At 37.4% G+C, this 26,482-nt stretch overlaps 2 protein-coding genes across 3 annotated transcripts in view; one reads left to right on the forward strand and one right to left on the reverse strand.

The window, feature by feature from the left end:
- usp45 (ubiquitin specific peptidase 45) overlaps positions 1 to 21,515 on the reverse strand; it is a 39,778-nt gene extending 18,263 nt beyond the window's left edge. The window contains exons 1-8 of the mRNA XM_016523452.1: positions 21,211 to 21,515; positions 20,118 to 20,226; positions 17,953 to 18,122; positions 16,687 to 16,787; positions 16,009 to 16,109; positions 5,328 to 5,476; positions 4,639 to 4,734; positions 4,374 to 4,504 (exon numbers count right to left, since the gene is read on the reverse strand). Of these exons, the coding sequence (XP_016378938.1) occupies positions 4,374 to 4,504; positions 4,639 to 4,734; positions 5,328 to 5,476; positions 16,009 to 16,109; positions 16,687 to 16,787; positions 17,953 to 18,122; positions 20,118 to 20,220 (851 nt within the window). The 5' untranslated portion in view covers positions 20,221 to 20,226; positions 21,211 to 21,515. The remainder of the gene's footprint in view (positions 1 to 4,373; positions 4,505 to 4,638; positions 4,735 to 5,327; positions 5,477 to 16,008; positions 16,110 to 16,686; positions 16,788 to 17,952; positions 18,123 to 20,117; positions 20,227 to 21,210) is intronic.
- A 705-nt stretch (positions 21,516 to 22,220) lies between these two features.
- On the forward strand, positions 22,221 to 24,796 carry LOC107716817 (thiosulfate sulfurtransferase/rhodanese-like domain-containing protein 3). Of its 2 annotated transcripts, none has more exons than XM_016523397.1 (4): positions 22,221 to 22,529; positions 22,727 to 22,966; positions 23,052 to 23,211; positions 24,282 to 24,796. In XM_016523397.1, exons 1-4 carry the CDS (start codon positions 22,400 to 22,402, stop codon positions 24,346 to 24,348), a joined length of 597 nt encoding a protein of 198 aa, XP_016378883.1. In that variant the 5' UTR covers positions 22,221 to 22,399; the 3' UTR covers positions 24,349 to 24,796. The 2 variants fall into 2 exon arrangements, with proteins under 2 accessions (XP_016378883.1, XP_016378884.1); XM_016523398.1 differs by having other exon boundaries at positions 22,778 to 22,966.
- The last annotated feature ends 1,686 nt before the right edge of the window (positions 24,797 to 26,482 follow it).

Below are 26,482 nucleotides of genomic sequence, written 5' to 3' on the forward strand. Positions count from 1 at the left end.
TAAAAAAAAAAAAAAAAAAAAAATGTTGAACCATACATTATCCTTCACATATAGACACAAGAACTAAATGCAAAGAATTCTGTCTCAGAAACCTAACAAACATCAGGTAATAAATAAAAATACCTGAAACTTGCTGTCCTTGCTCTACTGAAATAAAGAGCAAAACTAAAACTAAACAGCAAAAACAGGTCAAATATTTTTACTCCAAAAAGAAGCAACCTACTGAGAAAGTATAACCTGTAATCGGCTCAGTTTTGAATCCCATAAAGTGATTCGTAAAGAGGGAGAAAATTGATGAGATATGAGAACCAAAATAGCAGCCAGTGTAACTAGAGCTTATTATTTCACATTGCCAACTCGCACAACCAGAACATCCTTGAAAGTGCTGTAATTGGAACCTGTGAATACGTGCTTGAATCTCTGTACTAACAAACAAGAAATAAGTTCCATTCCACCTCAATGTGAAGTATGCAAAGGGTACGAAAAATAATTATAACTCAAATTCAAATGTAGTAACAGAAAGCGGAAGATAAGGACATCTGGGCTCAGGGTCAGTGTGCATGTTTACAGGCTGGGACCCTCACTAGCACCAGGAGCAGGGAATGCTGCTGACTGCTCTCTGGACCGCTGCTGGCACTGGTGCTGCTCAAATCTGTCCAGCTGGCAGCGTGACCTGGCCCTTGATCAACCATGCCAATAGCACTCAGCTGTGCAACACACACAAACACACACAGGCTACTTGTTCTTCACCCATTTTATGGTTGGTGTTCATCCCACCTTCAAAAACACTGTCTTTTAAAGCGTGATGTCTCAAAAGATGCCATTCTGCCACATTGTCCAACATAGCAAATGTACAAGGTGGTGTTCAAGATGGCGCAGTAGTTCAAGTACCCCATCAGACCAACAGCTGTGACCAGTAGTTTGCCAGTCAACAAATGCATTAAACAAACAAGATATTTCCTGTCAAGGACATGCTGGATCGCACAAGCGCACACACATAAACTGTGCAGCACAGAAGGCCTTCACTTGACCCTATGAGCTGCCGGCTCTGGAGTGCTCAAAAGTGTGCGCATGTGGGTGTGCAGAGAGGGAATTACATTAAAGGTGTATCTGAGGCAGATAAATTCTGTGTGTTTAAAGGGGTCATGACATGTTTTTTTTATTATTTTAATTTTTTTATTATTTTAATATGTTCCTTGAGGTTTACTTAATAAAGAAAAAAAAAACAAATAAATATTTGGAACCCTCATTCTGAAACTCTCTTTAAAATGACCTGTTTTTAAGTGGTGGGTCCTTTAAGGCTTGCCAGTAATTGGCCACTGTTATGATTGGCTAACGTCATTGCATAGGAAACATTATCAAGGCTAGGGTGACCTTATGTCCTCTTTTCCCCGGACATGTCCTCTCCGGCCGGGATTTCTAAATCGCCCAAAATGTCCGGGATTTGGCTTTTGCTTTCTACAGTCGCCATTCAATGGGCCTCATTCATGAAACACGAGCAGAACAAATTTTTGTGTAAATCGTTCGTAAAGCCATTCTGACGTAAACTTTCAAATTCATGAAAATGTTCGTATTTTCAAAATGTTGATACGAAAGAAATGTACTCCTGCTGCCTACCACGTGTAAATGGTGCATAAAATGTTCTGTGTTCTTTTTGGCAAACTGATGACACTGATTTTTGATGCACTGCCATAATAATTACATAATAAGTTCATTTGCCCTTGCCCTCTTTTTTACTTTTTAATTAATTAATTTATTTTTTTGCAACTGAGTTGATCATTGTAAAACGCAGCGCTCGTCACTGTCACTATTTATCCAGCCGTAAATAGAGGAGGGGCAGGAGTCGGGACAAATACCTAACCATCCTACTTGTACAACGACTGCCTACAACGAAGTCAATATTACTTCGAAGTCAGTTGGAGAAGTCAATATTACTGGTTACTGCTTTATTATATTTAGTAAAATTCTTAAAAATTAGATACTAGTAGGCTAGTACGTTGCCACCGTTAATATTCCATACCATAGCAACTAAAGCGTCTCAGCTGGAAAAACGCTGTGCCACCAAAGCATTCTCAAGCGCCAGCAGCTGGTCGTTTTAAGAAGAGCACCTGACATATTTTCAGCTGGCTAAAAACTCTTTGGTGGTCACACACATTATTGAATATTTATTGTTAGGCATATGGCCTAGTCTTTTTTGCATTTATGCAATATACTGGAGCCAAACCTGAGAAAGTAGACCAGAATATTCCACTGCGTTCCTGGACATGCAATTTGCGTAGCTGTCATTTATAGGCAGCAGTTATGCTAATTGTGAATGAGCGTGCACGAGCGCCCTATTACGAATGATTGGAATTCATTAACATACACATGTTTAACTATCAAATCGGACGTTTACGAAGAGTTTGTGAATCCGGAGGAGAGTTTTCGGGAAGGTCTGTTTTACGCGCAAATTACTCAGAATTTACTCATATATTTACGCAAGTTTCATGAATGAGGCCCATTGTGTGCATTTTTGTATTAAAGCCCTGCGCGGGACTGTTTTCTTAATCCCACTCCCGCTGAATTTCTGGCCTGCTCCCGCAAACATTCTAATATTGAATATAATTTTCGCACATCAGGGAGCCGCTATCAATATGCGGAGTACTTAAATCACTTTGGATACAGCTCGTGTTGGATGCAGGGTTGCCAAATCCGCATATTTTTGCACGAAATTGGGGTGATTTTAAACTGTTGCGGTGGGTTTATTTTCTCCCGTGGGTTAAAGGTTTGAAATATTACATAAATTACATTTGACTGAAATGCTTGTATTGAAACATTCTGCATTCTACCTATGATAAACTGTGGTAGATGTTAAGTTTTTGTGAAGGATGACCACTGGTAAGAAGCCTTTTAGCTGTGTTTAAGACCAATCTGCATAACAGTGACTGTAAAATATGTATTTTAGGAATGGAAATTACATTTTGAGTTTTGATATTTGGGATATGGTCATTGCGCTACTTTGGGGACTACTTTAACCCCCCCCCAGCATTATGAAATAATTTGCTTACAGTTAGTGATGCAGCTCGCATTCAGTGTAATCAAGTAAGCATTAAGTGACTGGATGCCAGTGGGCGGGGCCTACGGTGAGAAGATTATGTCTTGCTCTGGAGGCGGTGTTTATGCAAATGTTTGTGCCCAGGTGACGTCACCTTGCCCCTCAGATCCAAAACGAGCTGTTTTTGGAGCTTGATTAAATAAATGCTTTGTTTAAAACGAGGAGGACGTTTTAAGCTGTGAAACTGAAACAGGATGTTTTAATGGTACAAATACCTCTTATATGCCAAAAGATCAAGGCAAATTTGATTTCTAATGTCATGACCCCTTGACCCCTCACATGATAACACCAGACTTTTGTGTAACTAGAGAGGGTAACTATTTTCTGTGGCTTGTAAACAGAAGCAAGATTATTACTATCAGCCCTTACAAAAAGAGTGTATTAGTGACAGGTCAAATCAATGCACCTTCAGTGACTAACATTTTTAAACACTAAAAAAAGAAAAAAACCTTACAGGTCCAACCCTCTACATTGCGAGTAAATCACTCGCATATGCGACTAAATCTTACTCTGGGCGACTAAATAACGTCTAACATTAGCCATTGGCCAATAAATTCTTAGAGTTTACTCGCCAGTGTGTGAGTTGGAGGCGTTCAACACAGATTTTCACTCGATAAACACGCTGACTGAGCGCTTGAGAGTTTCACCCCAAACTTTTGAACGTTAGCGTATGTGTAGTACATATAAAAGACATCAGGCAGATGTGGAAAAAGTGAAAGAGAAAGTGAAGATAGTGTCCTTTTCAGCATATTTTATCTATCAACTATCAAAATCAAAAGTATTCATAAATGTTTACTTTTCATGGGATGTGTTTACTTTTTTCAAAGCACTGTACATGTTTTATGCATTCATAATGGCTGATGTGTTTGTGCACGTGCATATACTCAAATGAATTGGTGCGCTTAAGGCTGAGATGAACGCACATGTACACATATGCAAACCCACAGGTCTGATAAAGGCACAGTACACGAGTGAAATATCACAGAAGCACCAGAGAGACACCCAACTGCCTGGCAGGCTCCTGCCTGAGCCACCCAACCATTCAGCACGATCAAACAACGTTTAAACAACAGCCAGTGAACCGTTCAGCCTGTGCGCAGCATAAAAAAAAATCATCCCTGAGAGCAGAGATCCAACCAGCCATTTGGGTTTAAAACAGAGGCTTGAAACCGCTTGGCATACAGTGCCGATCAATTAGCTAAGTTTAGATTTGCTGACCCACAGAGCTTTCAGAGACTTTCATAGTGTATATTTACAAATGACGACAGTGTAAACATACTTCTGACATAGCTGGTTGAAAAGGATCTTGGGGGAGACAGGCCCTTTCCCAGGCTCCTTCATGCTTTGGAGGAACAGGAACATGGCTGAGGTGAGGGGTTCTGGGCTGGGCAACGTCACTGTTAGTGGCCCCTGTAAGAAAGCATAGCACTCATATCATATATAACACACAAAGCAGTGAGACGTTAAGTGCATATTTAAAAGTTAATATGAGTGATATTATGACAGAGACGGGACTAGTCCAGTCCATGATAGCTGGAACCTACCAACTTAGTCTCAGCAGGGGGGCAGATCTTCATCTTATGTCCCTTCTCCTTGACGTCTTGAATTAGGTCATTCAGCATGTGGGTCTGGGAGAGATTCTAAACCCAAGCACACAGACAGCTTTTACAATATATAAAAATATTAAGCAGCACAAGTGTTTTCATAATTGATAATAAGAACAGTTTCTTGAGCACTAAACTACCATATTAGAATGATTTCTGAATGATCATGTGACACTGAAGACTGGAATAACATGAATAAATTACATTTTAAAATATATTTAAATAGAAAACACTAACAATAGTTATTTTAAATTGTTTTTACTGTATTTTTGACTAAATAAATGCAGTCTTAGTGAGCATAAGAGACTTCTTTAAGAAATGCAAACACACACACACATACACATACATAAAGTTCGATTTGTTAATTTCATTTAGATTCATTTGTAAAATAATCTGAAGTGTCCTTCTTGAAATAAGCTTGTCACTTTGAAACAAGCAAAAACAGGGTGTTTTCTCAAGGCCACAAGGGTGAAGGTGCAGTTTTAGTGACTCTTCCACATAATATATTTGAATTAATTTGTGGTAACAGCCCAGATAAACCATAAACCAGCTGGCTTCCACCAAAACACACAGAACTGACACAAACCAAATGTCAGGTGAGTGATTTGAGCTCTTGGACATGACTTTACCTGCATCACAGCATTGAAGAAGCAGGTGTTACCCAGGTTGTTGATGCCCTTGACTGGGATAAGTGTGCTATTCACTGGAGTCTTCCCTCTCTGAGTGTCCACATACTCAGCGGGTTCCTCTCGGAGCCTGATAATTTTTGAGGTTGTTCCTAAAAGACAGAACAGAATATAATTTAACAAATCTCTAGTTAGGACACTATTTAGTAAAGCAGGTTATCTACATTCAAAAACATTTCAGCGCAATTAAAAAAAAAAAAGCTGAGAGCTTGACTTAAACTTTAATTTAGTGAAAGGAAAACAGTTCTTCTGTTATGTGAAGATCTGGACTGGGCCTGGTCCCAGTGTGCGCCTGATTTTCTGCAGCAGAAATGGGTTAACATGCTGGGTAGCAGCTGGGAGAGGCTGCAGATGACAGCTGGATAAAACTACGCTGGTTATGCCGAGTTCACACTGCATGATTTTCAAACTCGTTGGATCGCCGTTGTTTTCACACTGCGTGACTACCTGGGGTAGCATTCAGTTGCTGCTGTGTTCACATTGCACGATGGATCGGCGACAGGGGGTTTCACACTGCATGACTTCATGCAGTGTGAACTCGGCATTAGGGAGCAGAGAACAAGCCCAGCTGCTCCCCGCTACTGCCATGACTCTGCAGGAGAATCTTGGCCCAGGCGGCTAAACACAAGGCCCGCAGAGAGAGTTTTTCTGCACAAAATAGCAAAACTCCAGAGAAATGACGGGTGCACTGCCTTCAACACTCAGGAGACATGAAAGCAACCTGCATGATAATTCAAAGCGAGCAGTCAGTCCTGTAAATAGCTCTCAGAAGAAGAAGCTCTCGCCAGAAGAGAGGCAGATGGCGCCTGTGGTTTTCAACAATACAGATACAATTATAATGCGATTTATTTTAACAATTTCTAACAGTGACTGCTTCTTTGTGAAATCATTTATTCAACAATGACTAAAACTTGAAATTTCTGAAAAAAAGACTTAAATGACATTGACTATTACACACATACTTTAATGTCACAAATTGTAATAAATTAATTGAATATCAACTTTAGCATTTATTCAGTATTTTTATTTTCTGTACTGTGTACTGTCTTTCATCATCCAATAAATATACATTTTATATTGTACAATGTGTATTTAAATTCTAAATAAACAATAACATGATAATTAGATGATAGTCATTTAAAGGAATTCTCAATTTTGTTACGCAAATCTGACAGAAAATGGTGCGTAAAGAGTAGATATCCTGTACACAATGGCATACAGAATACAAGGCCAAAAAAATCCATGAAACAATAAACTTTCCGAATATAATCGTATTTATTAGAAAAACTGTCCCATTTTTTAATTTTTATTTGCTAGCTTAAAGAGAGAAAACACACCAGTGCCAAGGCCAGAAATCTCCAAAAAATGGAATAGGTTGAAATAGGCTGGATGAATATTTTGCACTCAGTTTTTATTCACAAATATTATGAAGCACAGCCCTTAACTTAGCCTGCACGAGACATTATCTTTTATATGCATAAACCAACTATCTGCACGTTCTACAGGAAAAAGAAATAAAAACAGCTGCAACTCAATGAATAGTGTGGACTACATATACACAACAGAAGCTTACCTGCAATTTTTGTATGCAAGATATTTTTAAAAGTTTTAATTGGTGGACCAGTTGTCAAACTGGGTGGTGGCCTTTAGCAACAAAGCATTGGACAAGCCTTAACAAAACACTGAATCCATGAATTGCTCTGGACCCTTCTTTCTTATTTTTATACTCACTGGCACCATTTGGGAAGGAGAGCACAAGTGTTCGGTCAAATGAAGCATTAATGAACAGCTACAAGCACCCAAGGCACTGAGAATGAGAAAGAAAGTCAGCATGGTGCTGCTTGCCGCTACTAAATATTGCTATTTACACTATTTTGTAGTACTTTTATGCATAAGTAAGAGCAGGAAAACAAATGTACCTTTTTATGAGTATTAAGTAAATAAGCAGCCCTATGTTCCGATTAAATAAACATCAAAATTAATGATAAATGTATTTTAAAAATTCACTAATAAACAAAATGCCAAAATTGGTATCAGCACTGCAACTAACAGGACTGAAAACTTAGACGAAAGTAAACTGACATTCAATAAGTTCCAGCTAATTTGGGTTCAAATGTTGTTTTGCAATTACTGATCAAATTATATTTGCTAGAGACACTAGTGTACCGTATTCATGTAATGTGCTCTAAATTGTTTCAAAATGACCTGAAGTAATTCATAACATATAGATGTGTGCAGGTTTTGTACATATCTACTACAGCTTGTTTTGTCCTCAAGTGGAATAATATGCCTTATTCTTGTGTCCCAATTGGTTTATTCTTGCATGAATGATTTCGGTTTAGAAAGTGGATAAAATTAGTTGTTACATGCCTTAGTGTGCATTGATTTTTCCCGAACGCTACCTCCTGTTGGAAACATCCACAAAGAGGACAACATACATTGACGAGCTGTAAACAACATGGAATATGATGCCTTGGAGGTCATCTTTTACTTATATGAATGACCCTTCACATTCTTGTGTATCCAACAGAATTGAAACTATTATGAAAAAGGCACTTTAAATGTACAATAATAGACATGTCAGGCTGTTGAATGCCTGTGCAGATGGGGGACGTTTCTGCAGGTCAGCCTTTGACGAATCTCTGCTGGACAATACCAGGGGTCTTCATAAACGCACCTAAGCTGACACATAGATTCTCTTCAAGACTGCAATATAATTTCTTAAACTCAGACAATTAATACCAAGGCATATGGTTGGGTGGAAAAATAAATTTCTTAAAGGTGCAGTAGGAGATCTTGGAAAATGCTAACTTTAGCCTGATAGCACTGAAAGCGAACGTCCCACCCGCCCTGCAATTGCCGTCCAAGCCCATGCCCCCTGAACGCATATACGCTCACAGACCAGAATACCAGAGACAACATTACTACAATACATCAGCTGTTCCCAATTCCAATCCTCACACTGGATGTGAAGATGTGTGTGTGTGAGTGTGATGTGTGTGAAGACGCTACGCAGCGCAAATCTGTGAATGAATGTTCTGAAGTGAAGTAAACTTCAACGGATTTCCCCTGCTCAGAGAGTAGGGAGCAATGAACACTGTGTAGGGATCATATCGATCAGAACACAGTTAATGCACGTAGCTCACTTCTAACGAGCTGGTTATCTGAATCGGGTGTGTTAACTAAGCGAGACATGCAAAATATGAATACATTTAGACCACTTAATGATTGCTATCGGGATGTAACAAAAAATGTTTCTGAAGACAATCACCTATTGCACCTTTAAATCAGGAAAGCAACTAAAACGTCTTGAGTTATCTTTCAGGTTGAACTGACATTGCCACCCCAAGATCACCTTATTTATTGAGCCCCCCTTCTGAATCCATATTGTCACACCGCCACATCTGAGGAAAAGCCCAAGGTCAATCCATGTTCTCTTATTCATTGTGCAACAATGCTCTCTGGAGCTGCCCCAAATGTTATGCAGATCCAAACACACTTATTGCACAAACTGGCCCAGAATTAAGCCTTGTTCAGTAAAAACAAATCTGAAGTGGGCAGCTTCTGTGCCCTCACGATTTTCTCACAGGGGTTAATCAGGCATCAAAACAATAGACTGGAGTGCTGCTATTCCTAAGTGGGGCCAAAAGCATCTGGAGCACTACATGGAAACATCTGGAAGTTTGTCTGTGTCCATACAGTCATTCGGGAGGGAGCCCATATGTCCAGGAACACTGTGGTGCAAACAAGTGTGGACAACAGGGACACACAGCTCATACAATGAGCAAATAGGATAATGAGTGAGTGTGATGGCAATAAGGTACTTTTGCATCTTGTCGGTCCCATTTTTTTAATAGACCAGGAGAATAAATGTGCGATGTGGGAATGCCTATGGAGTTACACCGCATCTGGGCCCACTGATCAAGGTAAACAATGTTCAGAGAGCCATCTGCCAGGATGGCAGCGAAGGAGATACATAGAGGGAACTGGGGGGGGGGGGTAGTGCCCTGAACAAGCATATGGAAAAACAGATTTTTCCTCTCCCTGCAGAAGTTAGCGAAGGCAAATGTCAGCATGCACCACGGCCACGCTTGACTGTCCTGCACTCGGCACCACCACCTGGCTCTCCTTGCTCAGCCACCGAATATGGGCAGGAGTGACACTGTGGAGCATGTCCCCAGGGCAGCCTAAACGATCAGCAATCCCACTCCTCCCCACCCAGCTCTCTACAAAACGCACAAGTGCCAAAGTGAATGTTGTTTCCTGTTAACTGTGTTAAAAGGAAGATCTTTCATAAGCACTGTGAAACCCTTTTTTTTTTTTTACCCGCCCTCGCCCTCAACCAGCAAGAATTTATTGTGTGAAACACAATAAAAGATATTTAGCAGAATGTCTAAGCTGCTCTTCTCTATACAATAAAAGCAAACAGTGACCACAGTTGGGCCACGTCACCATTCACATGCATTGTATAAATAAATAAAAAAAAGTAAGGAGGCCCCAACAGTAACATTTTGGCAGTATTATTCATATACTATTTGAGTATTTATTAATATTTCGAATTAGTTATTTTTATTATTCAGGTTTTCATTTTAATTTCAGTTTAAGTTTTAGTAATTTAGTAATTGCTATGTGATTGTTTGCCATTTTTACTGCAATATTTCAATTGGTTGTTTATATGTTTACATTTTTCATCTAATATTTGTATTTTATTTTATTTCAGTTTTATTTCAATTATATAACAAACAACATTTTTAATAGTTGTAGTTTTAGTTGCATTCTTGCCTATCTAATATTCAGTACTATTCTGTCTAAATAAATGAAAAATAAAAACCCTAAAAGTAAACTCAATCATTGCTAAATGCTACAAGGGAATTTAGGCACCACAATATTATGTTAGGGTTAGGAGAAATAGACTTTCATTCAGAGATTTGCTGAAGATTACATGAAATATTATTAGTGATAAAGATTACCTTTATGTGATTGTTAGATGACAGAAAAAGGCAATCTCAATGTAAAATAAAATAGGGGAAGTAAACATGAACAAAATGGATAAATTAATAAATAAAAAATAACAATAATGATAATAATAAATAAATAAACAAGCCTCTTTTTATCATCGGAGCAGCTTGGAAATTGTGCTAAATATCTGAAATATATTTTTATATTTAGTGCAAGAAAGCAAGCTTGAAATGACATGAGGTTGGGTAAATAACCACATATACAACCTAGCCAAGACCATACTGACAGAAGTAATTATTTATAACCTGCTTTGTATACGTAACTCAAAAGGTCATAAAAGTAGCACTACTATTCATTGGTGCTTAAGGAAAAGCATTGAAACAAGTGTCACAAAACGAACAAGTGTTTGAAGTGTTGCAGTGGAGAACTTGCCAAGAAGAGTCAAGTACAGACTTATAGAAGTGAATGCACTGAACATGTACACTATTCAAAATCTTCCCTTTTTTTCTCATAAAGTGAAGGACAGCTCTCCTCAGGCTGAAGACAGCAAGCAGTCATGAGGAAGGCCGAGCAACACCAAATGTCTTATTAATTTGTTAATTTGTTGTGGCCGTGGGGCATGAAAACCGTGCTTCATTGCCATCTGAGGCCAAGGATATCCAACGTCTTGATTCTTTCATGCACAAACATGCACACACACATATATATAAATGTGCCGTTCACGTTGGCCCTGGATTGACCTAAATAGAAGAGCATTCTTCCACCCGAGGCTAACCATCCTTAGTAATCAACAAGACTTAGCCGAAAAACCCTCAACATCGGCAGACTAAACGTAAAACAAGGTTTAAAAACCATATAAGTGCACATCAAATAAAGGTTAATGAGTTCCAATAAATACAATCAACATTAAAGTTCAAATGTTAATGTTATATAATGCTATGTATTAAAATTCTTTCAAATAATTTGAAAATAAAATTACAAATTAACATTTTTAAATGTGAAAACGTTTAAATGCTGCAGGTGAAGTTACCTTATGTAAGCATTAAATCAAAGAAAAAGGAATCTAAATGTAAAAATATGGACAACAAACCTGCACAATTACATGTGACAGATTAAAAAAAAATTATAGGTGCATCCCTACTTCGAAATGTTACTTCGTTAAAGGTATAGTTCACCAAAATTGAAAATTCTGTCATTAATTACTCACCCTCATGTCGTTCCAAACCTGTAAGACTAGGAATTCATCAAAAATATCTTAATTTGTGTTCCGAAGATGAACGAAGGTCTTACAGGTTTGGAACGACATGAGGGTGAGTAATTAATGATAGAATTTTCATTTTTGGGTGAACTAACCCTTTAAGTGCTTAGCTGTTTTAGAATGGTTTAGGAACCATAATGGATTACAAAAGAGACCCGGAGTACAATGTACAATTCTATGTACAATTCTATTTTGATATTATCCACTTACTCAGGATTATCATGCAAATTGTTTGCAACTGTGTTTGGAAAAAGAATAAATGAATAAAAACAAGAAATGTAAAGCAAAATAAGTTTGAACCCTCACCTCATGAAATATGAATTCCATGTGACATCAGTGCTTCAACCGTAATTTTACAAAGCTACGAGAATACTTTTTGTGTACAAAGAAAACAAAAATAACGTCTTTATTCAACAATTCCGTCTCCTCTGTGTCACCCTATAGCGCCATTTCGGAGAGTATCATATATGTAAACAACGCATGCTGTTCTGTGTCAGCAGCACAGTACGCGGATACGTTGTTTACGCGGTTTACACTTTGATCTGAATGTAAACAACGTATCCGCGTACATACGTTGCATACGTTGTTTATGTATGTGATACTCTCCAAAATGGTGCTAGGAATTCATCAAAAATATCTTAATTTGTGTTCCGAAGATGAACGAAGGTTTGGAACGACATATGGGTGAGTAATTAATGATAGAATTTTCATTTTTGGGTGAACTAACCCTTTAAGTGCTTAGCTGTTTTAGAATGGTTTAGGAACCATAATGGATTACAAAAGAGACCCGGAGTACAATGTACAATTCTATGTACAATTCTATTTTGATATTATCCACTTACTCAGGATTATCATGCAAATTGTTTGCAACTGTGTTTGGAAAAAGAATAAATGAATAAAAACAAGAAATGTAAAGCAAAATAAGTTTGAACCCTCACCTCATGAAATATGAAATGAGACTGAAAATCAGTAAGAGAAAATGAAGATTCAACTGCTGCATGTGCCAGCCTCTGATGCCTATTGAAGCAAAAACATTTTAATTTCCTCAAACAAAGCCTTCCCAGCTGTGTTTCAAGCACAAGCCTGGCTCTCTGAGGTCAAGTCTCTTTCTACCAAGACTCTGGTACTTGAGCTGAAGGCCTTTTTGGTGAGAGAGCGCAGTTAATAGATTTTCTTTCTTCTCCCTGCTGTTGTTGTGGAAAACTATTATGAATTCTGGAAAATTCTTGCTGGGGCTCTTTTGTGCCACGAGTCTATGAGAAAAAGCGAACACAACAACAGGCTGTGTCTAAAAAAAAACCCTGGCCTTCAAATATTGCAGAAATGCAATTTCACCAGCTCCTCTATGCCAGCGCCAGTCCATTTCGCAGTCACAATGGCCGCACGTTTCTCCCTCATATAGTCGGCTTGCCAGGAACAATGAGCATGGAAGAATGGCAACAGGTAATTTAAAAAACTAGGTAAAAAGGATGTGGGCAGGAGGTGGCCCAACTCTGGCCAAATACCACAGACCACCACCAGCTACCTTCTAGTCCTCACCAGAAGAAAGTCACTAAGTGTGCAACGGTTTTTCCCTTTTCTGTCTTCGAGTTTATTGGCTCGGAGAGTCTATCGGGCCTGATCAGATCAGAGATTATATACAATTATCATCTGGTGAACATTAAAATGTTTGAATATGTTCAAGGCCATCCTCCGAAGATGATGGAGTCTGAGTGGACTGGTTTTCCACTAAAAGAAAGAATAAAAAGTTATTTCCCAAGCGTAGTTGCGGAATAATCAAAACTGAGTTTTGTGTTCATATGTTTGAAGTAAATGTGACAACACAGCTATTTCACAAGCAAAAAGTCCTTCTCACAACATCCACCGCCTTTTAACAGCTGAGGATGCAAGCTGGAAACAAGCTGCTCCTCCTGAAGAAAACGAGACCCTCTCCCTGAAGCTCAGAGTGAGAGACGAGGAATCATGGGAGATGTGGCAGGGCAGGGGGAGGAGCAGAGCTCAGGATCCGATCGCCACACAGCTGCAGTTGTTCTTCAGGGAATCCAACCGGGGAGCACCACTCAAGCGCCTAATGCCATTAATGAGCGCAGCCATGCAGCAGTAACGGAATTGGAGCGCAGCTTCTCCAGCAAGAGCCTAGCTGCTCCTGGAGTGGCGGTCAACCAGTTAGGCTGGGTTTAAATGAGCTAAACTTTGCTACACCGGAGCATCAGGGCACGGACAGGGACAGAAACGGATTCAATGACTGTTAAGTATCATGCAAGGACAAGGTGGTAGCATATTTCACAGCTATGTGAAATTTTATACACTAGCCTTTGCTGATCACTGAAAAGGGAAATGAGAATTGTAACAGACACTGTGCTTCGGCATTTACTGTCAAAGTCAACTGGAGAAGGTGTCTAAGTTTGCATACCAGAGAATACAAGCTCACTTTTACGCTTATAGGTGAAACTCAAATAAACAGCTGTAACAGAAAGTAATTAAGATGGTTTCCTCAACTACACCACACGATCATACTCTTATGTTGATTCTCATAATTTCAGCTAGGCTTTACAGGATTAATGATATAGGTGAATAAATCTCATAACACTTGCAAGAACATGTCCAGGACCAGGTCATACCGCACTCCAATTTCACAAAACAAAATGAAGAATGTAACAACAACAACAGGACAAAAAAAGTCTAAACTGTTCAAAATATGTGAAATTTTAAAATAACTATTTTAATATGTTTTAAAGTAGAATTTATTTCTGTGATGGCAAATTTGAATTTTCAGCAGCTGTTACTCCAGTCTTCAGTGTCACATGATTAATCAAAAATGCTGATTTGGTACTCAAGAAAAATTACCTATTATTAATGTTGTGGCTGCTTAATATTTTTGTGGAATAATTCCAGGATTCTTTGATGAACAAAAAGTTCAAAAGAACAGCTTTTATTTGAAACCGAAATCTTCTGTAACATTACAAATGTCTTTCCCACCACTTCTGATCAATTTAATGTGTCCTTATTGAATAAAAGTATTGATTCCTTCAAAAAAATCTTCCTGACCACAAACGTCTGAACTGTAATGTGCATAGTAGTGACATTATTTTTTATGATACTTAACCACATTATCATGTAAACAATGTCACAGTGTTTAAAAGCTTCCTTTTAAAAAAAAATATGAATAGAATTTCCTCCTTTCTGATTATTTTTTTTCTTCTGATTTTGGAGTGAAATATGACCTACAAGACAAATTCATCAATAAAAAAAAAATCATACAAAGAAGTAGTTGATCATGGATCTGATGATCTTGGAAACAACTTTTCCAAGACATGACAAGACAAGTAAGTGGAGAAATAACTGAGAAAATGCTTCTCATTCTAAATGTGTAACAGAGTAACTTCATCATGCATCCAAGGCAGCATTGCTGCTGGAGCTCTAGGTGGAGCCGGGGAGCTGCTGTTATGACAGAAAGCAGTCAGCCAGTTACACCTGGGTAACACACTCAGCAGGAGCTAAAGACTGAGCCAGTATCACAAATTTTAATACATCACTTATAAGACACAAATCAATGCTAAAATGAGAGGGTCATTGTACCGTGTCTTTCTTGAGCAGTTTTATGTCTTTCTTACAATAATTATCATTGCATTTACAAGCATTTACTTCAAACAGTAACTGAAACACAGCGTGCTGTAAGCCAAGGAGGATTTATGGCATTAAGATTTTTCTCACTGATATGAAAGCGAGGGACAAGACGTTATTTAAATCAGTTGCAAACAGAATGTATTCAATCATGGTTGCTAATGCTGTTTAGAAACGTATTTTGTGAAATGACCGATTTTAAATAAAGTATGAGCGGTGTGAAAAGTCAAAAATAAGACAAAATAACCTAGGATTTAATTTAACAAGGAGTTAGAATGATCCAAGGTTAACTATTTCAAGTGTAAAATACCTCATATATTGTGAAAAAGTGCTACAAATGAAACTTAACTTAAGTGAATGCAGCAGAGGATATTGAAGAAAACGGCAGATTCTTTTGCCTGTGAAATATCACAGTGCTTTCAGGCTGCCTAAAGACTGCGGGGATGAAACGTATGTCCCTCGTTGTATCTGGCAAACTAAAAACCAGTGATCCCAGGACAAAGGTCAATGACTGACAGATGTGCCAACATGGCATTGCTGTGTACAGAGAAACAATGAGGAGCTTCTAAAAGAGAAATCAGCTCTTATTTGAGCTCCCTACAGCACTGGAAAACAAGGTGATTTTCTTGTTTTAATCTTTAAAGAAGAGTCAGCCTCTATCAAAGCTGAATCTCCACCACAGCGTGAATGACTGTCACTACTATACGCAGATGAAAACGCAGGTGTTTTTCTAGGATTAAAGATAAAATCACACTTCTGCTCGTTTTCCTGTGGAATAACTACCTGAGGTGGCCTTTGCTGAGTGCTTCTGCAGGAAATCCAGAGTCTGAGCCAGCGCTTTCTTATTGCAATGAGTGGAGAGCTCTTCCTTACATTCAAAACACCTGTTAAAGGAGAATTTTTACATCTATTATGCCTTTCATGTCTTTTACAAAAGAGCATACACTACCTTTCAAAAGTTTGAGGTCCGTAAGAATTTTATGTTTTTGAAAAAAAATCTCTCTTATGATTACTAAAGCATTTATCAAGGCGTAGTAAAGCATTTATCACTTTATTTGATAAAAAAATACAGTAACTTAAAATAACTTTTCTATTTTAATAGATTTTAAAATGTAATTTATTTATGTGTTTGCAAAGCTGAATGTTCAGCAGCTATTTCTCCAGTCTTTAGAAATAATTTTAATATGCTGATTTGCACTTTTTATTATTATGATCAATAATGAAAACAGTTGTGCTGCTTAGTATTTTTGTTGAAACTGTGATCTTTGATGAATAGAAAGTTCAGAAGAACAGCATTTATTTGTAAACAATTGTAACAATGTAAATGTCTTTACTGTCACTTTTGATCAATTTAATGCAACCTTGCTCTAACCCCAAACTTTTTCTTATATGGTGATCTTTCAAAAAAATGCATAAGGATAAATAATCATGAATACAGTATCATCAGTTGATGTTTCCTACCAGGCTTTCCATGTACTGAGGCTGATGGTGATACAGTGAGAGTCAGAGTGATGAGCTTGCAGGTGTTTTGTGGAATGCTGAGTTTCTGCCTGGTCACAACCCTGAAAGAGAGAGACACAATAGTAAGGCTACCATATATTACCCTCGATGGAAAAAAGTTTTGTACAAGTTTTAGTACAATTCTTCCTGTTCAGCACGGTTAATAAAAATCAAGTGATTGCAAACACAACTTTTTTTTTACACTGTCAAATCAAGGCCAAACAAACCTGTCATATTCCCAAATGTGCTGTCACGGCTTAAATGCGCCATACAAAAACTGTGGGTAAAAGGCAAAGGAAAGAGTAGGGACACTCCAATTACTTTTAGAAAATGCTTTGGACCAGGGGTCAGTGAATAATATGACCTTTTACGCATAGGCCTAATAAAACTTCATTATTTGGTTTTAAAACTTGCAGTACACAACCGCCACTGCTGTGTGTTAGGCCAGCCTACATTTTTTATCTCCACTTTTTACAACAATGTTCAAATGTTTGGGGTCAGTAAGATATATATTTTTTAAATACATTGATCAATTTATTCAGCCAGGACACATTAAATTGATCAAGAGTTAAAGTAAAAGACTTTTACATTGTTAAAAAAAAATCTATTTCAAATAAATGCTGTCATTTTGAACTTTCCAGTTACCAATCCTGAAAAATCTCTCAGTTTCTATTATACTGTTAAACTGTTTTCAACATTGATAATAAGAAGAAATGTTTATTGAGCACCAGATAAGTATATAAGAATGATTTATGAAGGATCATGTGACTGGAGACTGTACTAATGATCACTAAAAATTCAGCTTTGTCATCACAGGTATGAATTACATTTTAAAATATATTAAAATAGAGAACAGATATTTTAAATTGTAATAATATCTTACAATTTCACTGATTTTACTGTATTTTTCAATCAAATAAATGCAGCCTTGGTGAACATAAGAGACTTCTATAAAAAAAGTTTTTTTAATCTTACCATCCTCCAAACTTTTGAGCAAAATGTTTGACACATCAGTGTGGCATAGAACCTATAAAAATGCCTTAAAATGACTTGTCAGTTATCCTTGCTTTGTGTGTAAATATCTTACAATAACTTGTCTATTTTGGCAGTCAAGTTTCTAACATTTGTGAAATGCAAATATGCCACTAACAACCTGTCACTGCACACTGACAAAACTACAGTACACACAACACAATATATTACTGCTGCAGAATGTGAAGATCTCACCTGGAACCCACACTTGAGGCACACAAGGATGTCATGTGCTCCTACTGGTTCTCCCTCATGAATGTTCCTCTCTTTAAGGCAATCGGAGCATATAGACCACAGGCTGCCTGTCACTGCCTTCTTCACTGAGCTGAGGTCCACAGCCCTGCTCACATGCTGGCATGTCAACCCTGGACGGCACCAAAATATACACCTTTACCGTAGTTTACAACTCTATGCAAGCATTGGTAAACCCACAATCTGAATAATAATAATAATAATAATATGTTTTATTTTTATAGCACCTTTCAAGAACCCAAGGACGCTTTACAAAATAATACAAGCAAATTGGCAAACAAAATACACCAGACTGTCAAGAGCCCAAAGACATTTTACAAAATAATACAAGCAATTATGTCAAGATGGTGGTCTTCCATGGTGGACTTATGTCATACAAACAGAAGTTGAGAAATAGAGAAGCAGAGAGGTAAATGAGTTATTTAGAGAACAAAGTGAATAGATGAGTTTTAAGTTGAGACTTAAAGGCCTGGAGAGAGGAGGCAGCATGAATATTATGGGGTAGCTTATTCCATAGCTTAGGGCCTATAATACAGAAAGCCCTACCACCCACCGTAGAGAGTTTATACTTGGGCACAACAAGCAAATTATCACTGCTAGATCTGAGAGTCCATGCAGGAATGTATGGTTGCACTAACTCAGCAAGGTATTGAGGTGCGAGGCTGTGACAGGCCTTATAAACTAAAACTAAGAGTTTGAACTGAATACGTTTGGCCACAGGAAGCCAGTGAAGTTGGTGAAGGATGGGAGTGATGTGTGCAGATTTTTGGTTAAATGTAAGGGCTCGAGCAGCAGAGTTTTGTACCATTTGGAGGCGATTAATAACTTTGGCAGGTAAGCCACCATATAAGGAGTTACAGTAATCCAATCTGGAGGTTATAAAAGCATGGATAATAGTTTCAGCATCTCCAAAATTAAGTGAGGGACGTATACGAACAATATTCCGCAATTGGTAAAAGCATGATTTAACAATCTGACCAATATGTGAATCAAAGCATAACACAGAGTCAAACAACACTCCCAAATTTCGCACAGTTGTTGAGGGCCTAATCTGGACACCATCGATATCTATGAAGATGTCATGCTGGGAGGAGCTCTGTGATTTAGGGCCAACCAGCAGATTTCAGTTTTGTCTGCATTTAGTTGTAAAAAGTTATCTGACATCCAGGTTTTAAGTTCTTGAAGACAGGAACCTATAGAAAGGGGTGGACAAACTGAGTTGGGTTGAACCGTAAAATAGATTTGAATATCATCAGCGTAGCTATGAAAATTGAGACCATGACGTCTGATAATCTGACCCAATGGCAGCACGTAAATGAGAAATAGAAGTGGACTAAGTACAGAACCTTGGGGGACACCACGGGAAATAGTGACAGTGCGAGATCTATTCTTATCTATCCTAACGAATTGCTGTCTATCCGATAGATATGAAGTTAGCCACTGAAGAGCAGCACCAGTGATACCTATAGCAGATAGTCGAGAAAGAAGTACTGAGTGGCAAACAGTATCAAAGGCTGCACTTAGATCAAGGAGAACCAGGATACTGTGGGCACCTGAATCAGAAACCAGAAGGAGATCATTAACCACTTTTAAAAGTACTGTTTCTGTGCTGTGAGAGGGACGGAAACCAGATTGAAACTGCTCATAAAGATTATGTTTCTCTAAATGAGACTGCAGTTGTGCTGCAACTACCTTCTCAAGTATTTTAGCGGTCTAAAATTGTTCAGATCTATGTTATCAAGACCAGGTTTCTTAAGGATTGGGGTGATGGCAGCTACTTTTAGGTCTTGTGGAACATAACCAGTGTCAAGGGATTTGTTTATAATATGAGTAATAGGTTGGATGAGTGAAGGCAAAAGGGTTTTAAGTTAGTATGTTGGAATAGGATCAAGTGTGCTGGAGGCAGAGTTAGATTTGATAATCAGTTGTTCGACCGCAGATATATTTGTGGGTAAGAAAGTGTTGAGTGGGTGAATGAACTTCATGCATGATAGATCCTTAATGTCTGATAAATCCCTTAGATGCTTCTCTGTGATTTTTTAAATGAGTACCAAGCATCCAATGAATAATGTGCTGGAATGAGAAATGACATTGAAACCTTTCCTTACCGCCAACCTCGTCAGACGAGTCTTCATCACGAGGCTTCTTTGGCTTGTTAGACCGCTTGGTCATGTCTGCGGTTTTTAAAGAGAAGGGGTCTTTCAGCCGCATTTGTATCTAGGAGAAAAGTCACTCACTAAGTATGCGAGCCCACAGCACAGTTAAAATTGTGTTTCTGAAGCCTAAAACTTTGAACATTATCATACAACACATGCCTGGGAGCCAGGGCTCACTAGAGGGCCTTGGCAAGCTTCCAAGGTGGGCACAAAATTACTTTTACTTTAAAAGAATTATATTAAAACAAGTCATTGTCATTAAAAGGCTAAAAACTGCTTTTTAAAAAATAACTAATAGGCTACAAATTTTACAAAATACATGAATTAACATTATGTTAAAAAATATATAATGCAACTACAATGCTAAAAAATATTAAAATAATAGAATGTAACTAAAAGGCTAAAAACTGCTAAAATAAAATTATATGTAAAATATATTAATTAGCCTAACATTATATAAAAAATATAGTGCAACTACAAGGCTAAAAAATATTAAAATAATACAACGTAACTAAAAGGCTAAAAAAACGCTAAAAAAAAATCAAGACTCACAAAATGTAAACATTATATTTCATATTCTGATTTCCCCTCAACAAATTTAGTTTTCACTGAAGAACATATAGTTTTAAAACTCTGTAATTAATATAATCTATTGACACTCCTGAGTATTGTTCCTTTCCATCTCAGTGGGCAGACATTGCAGTCACTATAAGTCCTATTTGAACCACATGTATACTGTACCAGCATTTGAATACAATTTTGATAAGGAAGTCTCCAGTACAACCATTAATTAGAACTGACGAATCAGGAAGTGAGGATAATAAAGACATACAAAGGAAATAAGTTATTAGCACAGCCACAGTAACAACAACAGCACGACACCTGAGACTTGCCCAGGTAACTGATACAAGTGACAGCAGGTACCGGCTGGTTAAAGGCCTTTGCTTCTTTAGTAAGTCAGAACTGTTTATAGCACAATGTTGCTCCAAAAGAGTGGCTATAAACATCAAATGGTCTTTGGCTTACAGTAATAAACCCATCTCACCCCGTTTATGGTCCCCTCCTCTCCAGGCTCACTACCAAGTTAACGTCAGTTGTCAAGTGGCCAAGTGGAAGAGCGAAGCTGATAACTTACATATGCTTCCAAGTTTATAAATACGAAAGAATTTCTGCCTGTAGTTTTGGTGTTCGAATCTAACACTTCGACAATCATAAATCGAGTAATCCCGAGACGCAGTTTATATTCTGATTAACAGAGTTTGTCCGCGTATTTGGTGGCATTTGGAGAAGAACAGAAAGCACAAGTATCACATGTGTCACGTGGTCGCATACTCAACGACGCACTACGGATACTTGTATGGCCAAACTCGTTTGTATATCTACTGTAGTTACAAAGGAGCTGTTTTAAACGTGCTGTGGTGTTTTGTATAAATGTTAAGCGCAAAAGGGCAGTATAATACAGAAAACGTAACTTTTATTTTTTTCTATTTTTTATGATACTCTATTTTTATTTTACTGTTTGCATCATTTAATCAGTTACACTTTGCAACATATCTATTATGCATTAGGCCTATATATTGTATTTGCACATTTCATTTGTCTTCGCATTTTTTTATGTTAATATGCATATATGAGATCTGCACCCTGACTTTCATTTTTAATGGAATAACAATGTATTATTCATATAGAAATTAAAATAAAGGTACACTCTGCATTTTCAAATGCTTTTTCAAAAGCAAGCACCACTAATTAAAAATGTAATTCCTGCATGTCCACTTTCTCTACTAAGATTAGTTTAACATTGGAACCACATAGCACGCGTGGGTCTACATTTTTCATTGCCAGTCAAATTATAATCAGTAAACATGACAATAATTACTTGTATATCAAAATACAGTATAGCACTTTGTTAAACAGATATACAACAAATAGGAAAAGAGAAAGTCATAAAGAAAAAATTAAATTAAAACGAAAAAAAGAGATCATCATATAAACAACTTAAAAGCTTCATATATGCCTGGGTTTTGGTTTTTGCATACGAGTTTGGGAGTCAAAAGAGGAGCCAGCGTCACTGGTAATACGTAGTTGTGCGCATGCGTGCAGGAGTAGTGGGTAGCTGCAATCCAGCTGCGTAACTTACAATCAGTTGTACCGTGTTTTCGGCAATATTTAAATACAAAACAAGAAATAAGGAGCATCGTCATCTTGCAGCTTTCATTACCATAAATCCTATCATGGCGTTAAATGTCTATTCACGGCTGACGAGGAGTACTATAGTCCGCGTTTTAGCGAGCAGAAGTGTCATTCCTGTTACAAGACAGCTGACAACTACTTCATGCTGGACACATTTGCGTTGCTTACAGCGTGAGTGTTGAAGTATTGCATTGATATTTAACAGTTAAATTTAATACACCGTGCTTGACATCGATAGTTGTAAAAATCACGGTGATTTATCTCTACCGATTTAACATGTCATTTCTGGCTCTGCGTATTTGTAAAAGTTTGGGCTGTAAGAAGTACTTGTATAAATTATTCTTAAGGTGACATGTTTCTTTTGAAAGGTAAATATCACATGACTACTACACGTGTAGCAGAAGAACGGCCTCTGTTGGTCAAACGTGTCATTCGTTATGATGGTAGTTCATTACGGAATTTCAGTTCTTCAAGCCAGCCTTCAATAGATGTGTCCTACGAGCAGCTGAAAAAACTGCTGCTGTCCGACTCCAGTGTGGTTATAGACGTCCGTGAGCCGTGGGAACTCCGGGAATACGGGAACATACCGGGGTCAATTAACGTGCCATGTAAGTCAGTGCGTGGCCTAATAAGTATACTGTTTATTTAAAGACACATCATATAAATTACAATGCTGTACCTTCTCTTCTGCAGTGGGACAGGTGAATGGAGCTCTCCATCTCACGCCTGATGATTTCAAGGAGAAATACGGAGGAGTCATGCCATCACAATCCCAAAATATAGTGTTCACCTGTCTAGCTGGTGTAAGAAGCAAAAAAGCCCTGGAAACGGCAGTGTCTTTAGGATACACCAAGTGAGCAGTTATTTTTAATATACAATAAGGGATGAATGTGATATTTTAATGCAGGGCTGCCCAAACTTTTTACTATGATGGGTCAAAAATCAAACCTGATTGCAGGCCATAGGCCAAAATTAAATGTTGCATTTTTCCAACTATATTTTATTAAAATATACATTTTTGAAATGCAATTCACTTATATTTCAAAACAAAAAATGGTGGAACAAAACGCTAAATTAGAAATAAATACATGCTTCAATGGCATGTCCCAGCCCCCTCCCATATGGCATGGGTGGGCCAAATCAAAGGTCACCACAGGCCAACTTTTTCCCTGGTTTGGGGATCTCTGTTTTAGAATCAGAATCAGAATGAGCTTTATTGCCAGGTATGTTTACACATACGAGGAATTTGTTTTCGTGACAGAAGCTTCCACAGTGTAACAGAATGACAGTGACAGAACAAAAAACACAGATAATAAATAGTAGAACAAGTAAATAAGGAATAAAAATATATAAATTGACAGTTGTATGTGCAGGTATATTACAATAGACAGTTTTTGTATGTACAGGTACTGTATATTATGTGCAAATTTGAGGTGTAGTCTGAGTATGTGTGTTAGATAAATAAGTGTATGAGTGAATAAATAGTGTGTGTTCCACAGTTATTGTTAAGTGTTCATGAGATGGATTGCCTGAGGGAAGAAACTGTTCCTGTGTCTGGTCGTTCTGGTGCTCAGTGCTCTGTAGCGTCGACCAGATGGCAAATTTTAATGGTTTTTCTCTGTTATTCTCATCATAAGTAGGTAGATGCATTAGTATCATTCACGCATTATAAGCCAGACTATGCTCAATTTTATGTAGTATACTAAGGTTGAAAAACAAACAATAAAACCATGCTAATATGTGAAATAAAAGGATCATTCTAGGATAAGTGCTTTTATGAAATGCATAACAGAAAATTTTATTTTTTTCTGAATAAATAAAAGAAATTGCACATTAAAACCAGTTTAAGATCAATATGCTATAGTGCTGTATATTGAAGTTGTGTTTGCTTTAGTTGTCTAAGTTGTCTCTCTCTTCTTGTAGGGTCCAGCATTATCCAGGTGGATGGCAAGAATGGGCAGAACATCAATTAATACAAACCAAAGAGTGATTGTCACGCTGTAGTCATGTTAACACTGTGATAGAAGTTTGATTGACTTGTACTGCAGTCTGAATTATACCATTGACACCGAGTCAAAATGTGCCAGTAAGACTGAATCATTTAACGGTATTGACTGGAAATAAAGGAATGGTGTGAATATATTTTAAGCCTAAAAGATGCACTGTTATATGATGTGAGCAGTGCACATTCTACACTGATATTTTATTTGATGTGGTCAGTTTGAATGGGAAGTGCAGTGGCCTACAGTGTGTATGTTACAACTTCTGTTCAAAGAGCTCTTGGCTATTTGCCTAATAGTTAAACCTAAATATTTTGAGCAGGCAATCCAAATATAAGGAAAAAAATAAACATTTTATTCAGTGATTTATGAAGTCAACGTAGCACTGTTTAAAAGTAACTGGAAAGTTATGTTTTTGTATTCTTGAAAATAAAACCTTGATGCTACATTGCGTGTATTGTGATTATTTGATATTCAAAAAAATCTGTGTTATCTCACATTTGTCTTTTTGGATAAAATATCTGCTAAATACTTAAATGTAAAATTGAAATAAATATTAAAATGCAGGGTGTAACTCATCCTTCATCATTTGTGCTACAGATATGAATATCAACATTAAATGGAGTGGCTTTAGTTTTGCACAGAAAAAAAAGTACATTTTACACTAAATGTAAAAATCAGATGTACATATCCTTGTAATTTAGGGAACTACAAAAAAAAACTTTAATTTATGTGCAAATACATATTTTTGAAAGAAATTAATACTTTTATTCAGCAAAGAATATTCTATTTCAAATATATTCTGTTCTGTTAAACTTTCTATTCATCAAAGAACCCTGAATGGATTACTGTTTTAACAAAAATATTAAGCAGGACAACTTTCTCATCACAGGAATAAATTACATTTTAATATTTAATGGTATTGTTAATGTTTATTTGCTTATGCATGTTTCAGTGTAATCTGTGACTAATGATAACAAGAGCTGTATATGGCACTGCCATTATATAACAATATAACACTCTCACAAAAAGAGGTACAAAATCTGTCACTGGGCCAGTATACTTTCCAAAGGTAAATCTTTGTACCTAATTATTAACTAACAGATATAGTGTACATATTAATACCTCACTAACTTTCTTTTCTGAGAGTGCAGTGTTAGTCTTATTAGGCATATTAGTCTTTGAGCTATACTTATGTTTACGATTATAAGAATTATGTGTACCATTGTCATTAATGTGGATGTGACAAAGCTGTCTCTTACTGATGAATCTGAAATTTAGAAAATTGTTTTAATTATAAGTGAGCAAAGCAGCATGAGCAGACAAAGATAACAGTGGCTTATTATTGGCAATAAAGAGGCTAGTCTATTGTCTTTACCAATGCTGTCATTTTTTTTTTTCTGTATGAGCACTGCTATAGGGATGAGTGACTAATGTACTTTAATTGAATGAGATAGCAGGAGAAAAATAACGCCTGAGTGTTTGAGCTCATTTTGCCACTGTTCACATCTCAGAGAGATGCAGACCCAGCCTTCCTCCCACATGCCTGGCAAATCTTAGATAGTCGGAAAGAATCTCATAAACCACATTTGGTCAGCATTAAAACAAAAAAAGAGTTCTGTAATGAATAAAGATTAGACCATATTTCAGCTGAAACTGATTTTTTAAGAAAAAATTATTCTTTAGATCCTGATTAAAGAGACTCAAAAGACTTTGTAATTCCCACTTACATCCTTTAGTCATCTCAAGCGTGAATCTCAGACAGGCCAGCAAAACACTCTAGTTAATTCCTCTCGCATTTCTCATTTTTGCACATTCTGCCATGTAAATAGTGACCACATTAGTGTCATCTCCCTCTGCTCAGATTGACCTTGTGACATTACTCCTTGCCCTGTCTAGAAGAATGTGTAATTAAAATCCCTACATATCAAACCACATCACATCACGACTGCACCTCCAGACTAATGGAGCCTTGTCTCATAATTTACCCCTTCATTCAACACCTCTCAAGACCCTGACAGATGTTCGAGTGACGGGCCCAATTCTTGATGGAGCAGAGGCTCAACATTCCCATAGCATTGACTCATGTTTATAGTGGACTATAAAACGCCTGGATCTCTGGGA

Source organism: Sinocyclocheilus rhinocerous, unplaced genomic scaffold, assembly GCF_001515625.1.
Source record: "Sinocyclocheilus rhinocerous isolate Xijiao unplaced genomic scaffold, SAMN03320098_v1.1 scaffold300, whole genome shotgun sequence".
In the NCBI taxonomy this organism is placed as follows: domain Eukaryota; kingdom Metazoa; phylum Chordata; class Actinopteri; order Cypriniformes; family Cyprinidae; genus Sinocyclocheilus; species Sinocyclocheilus rhinocerous.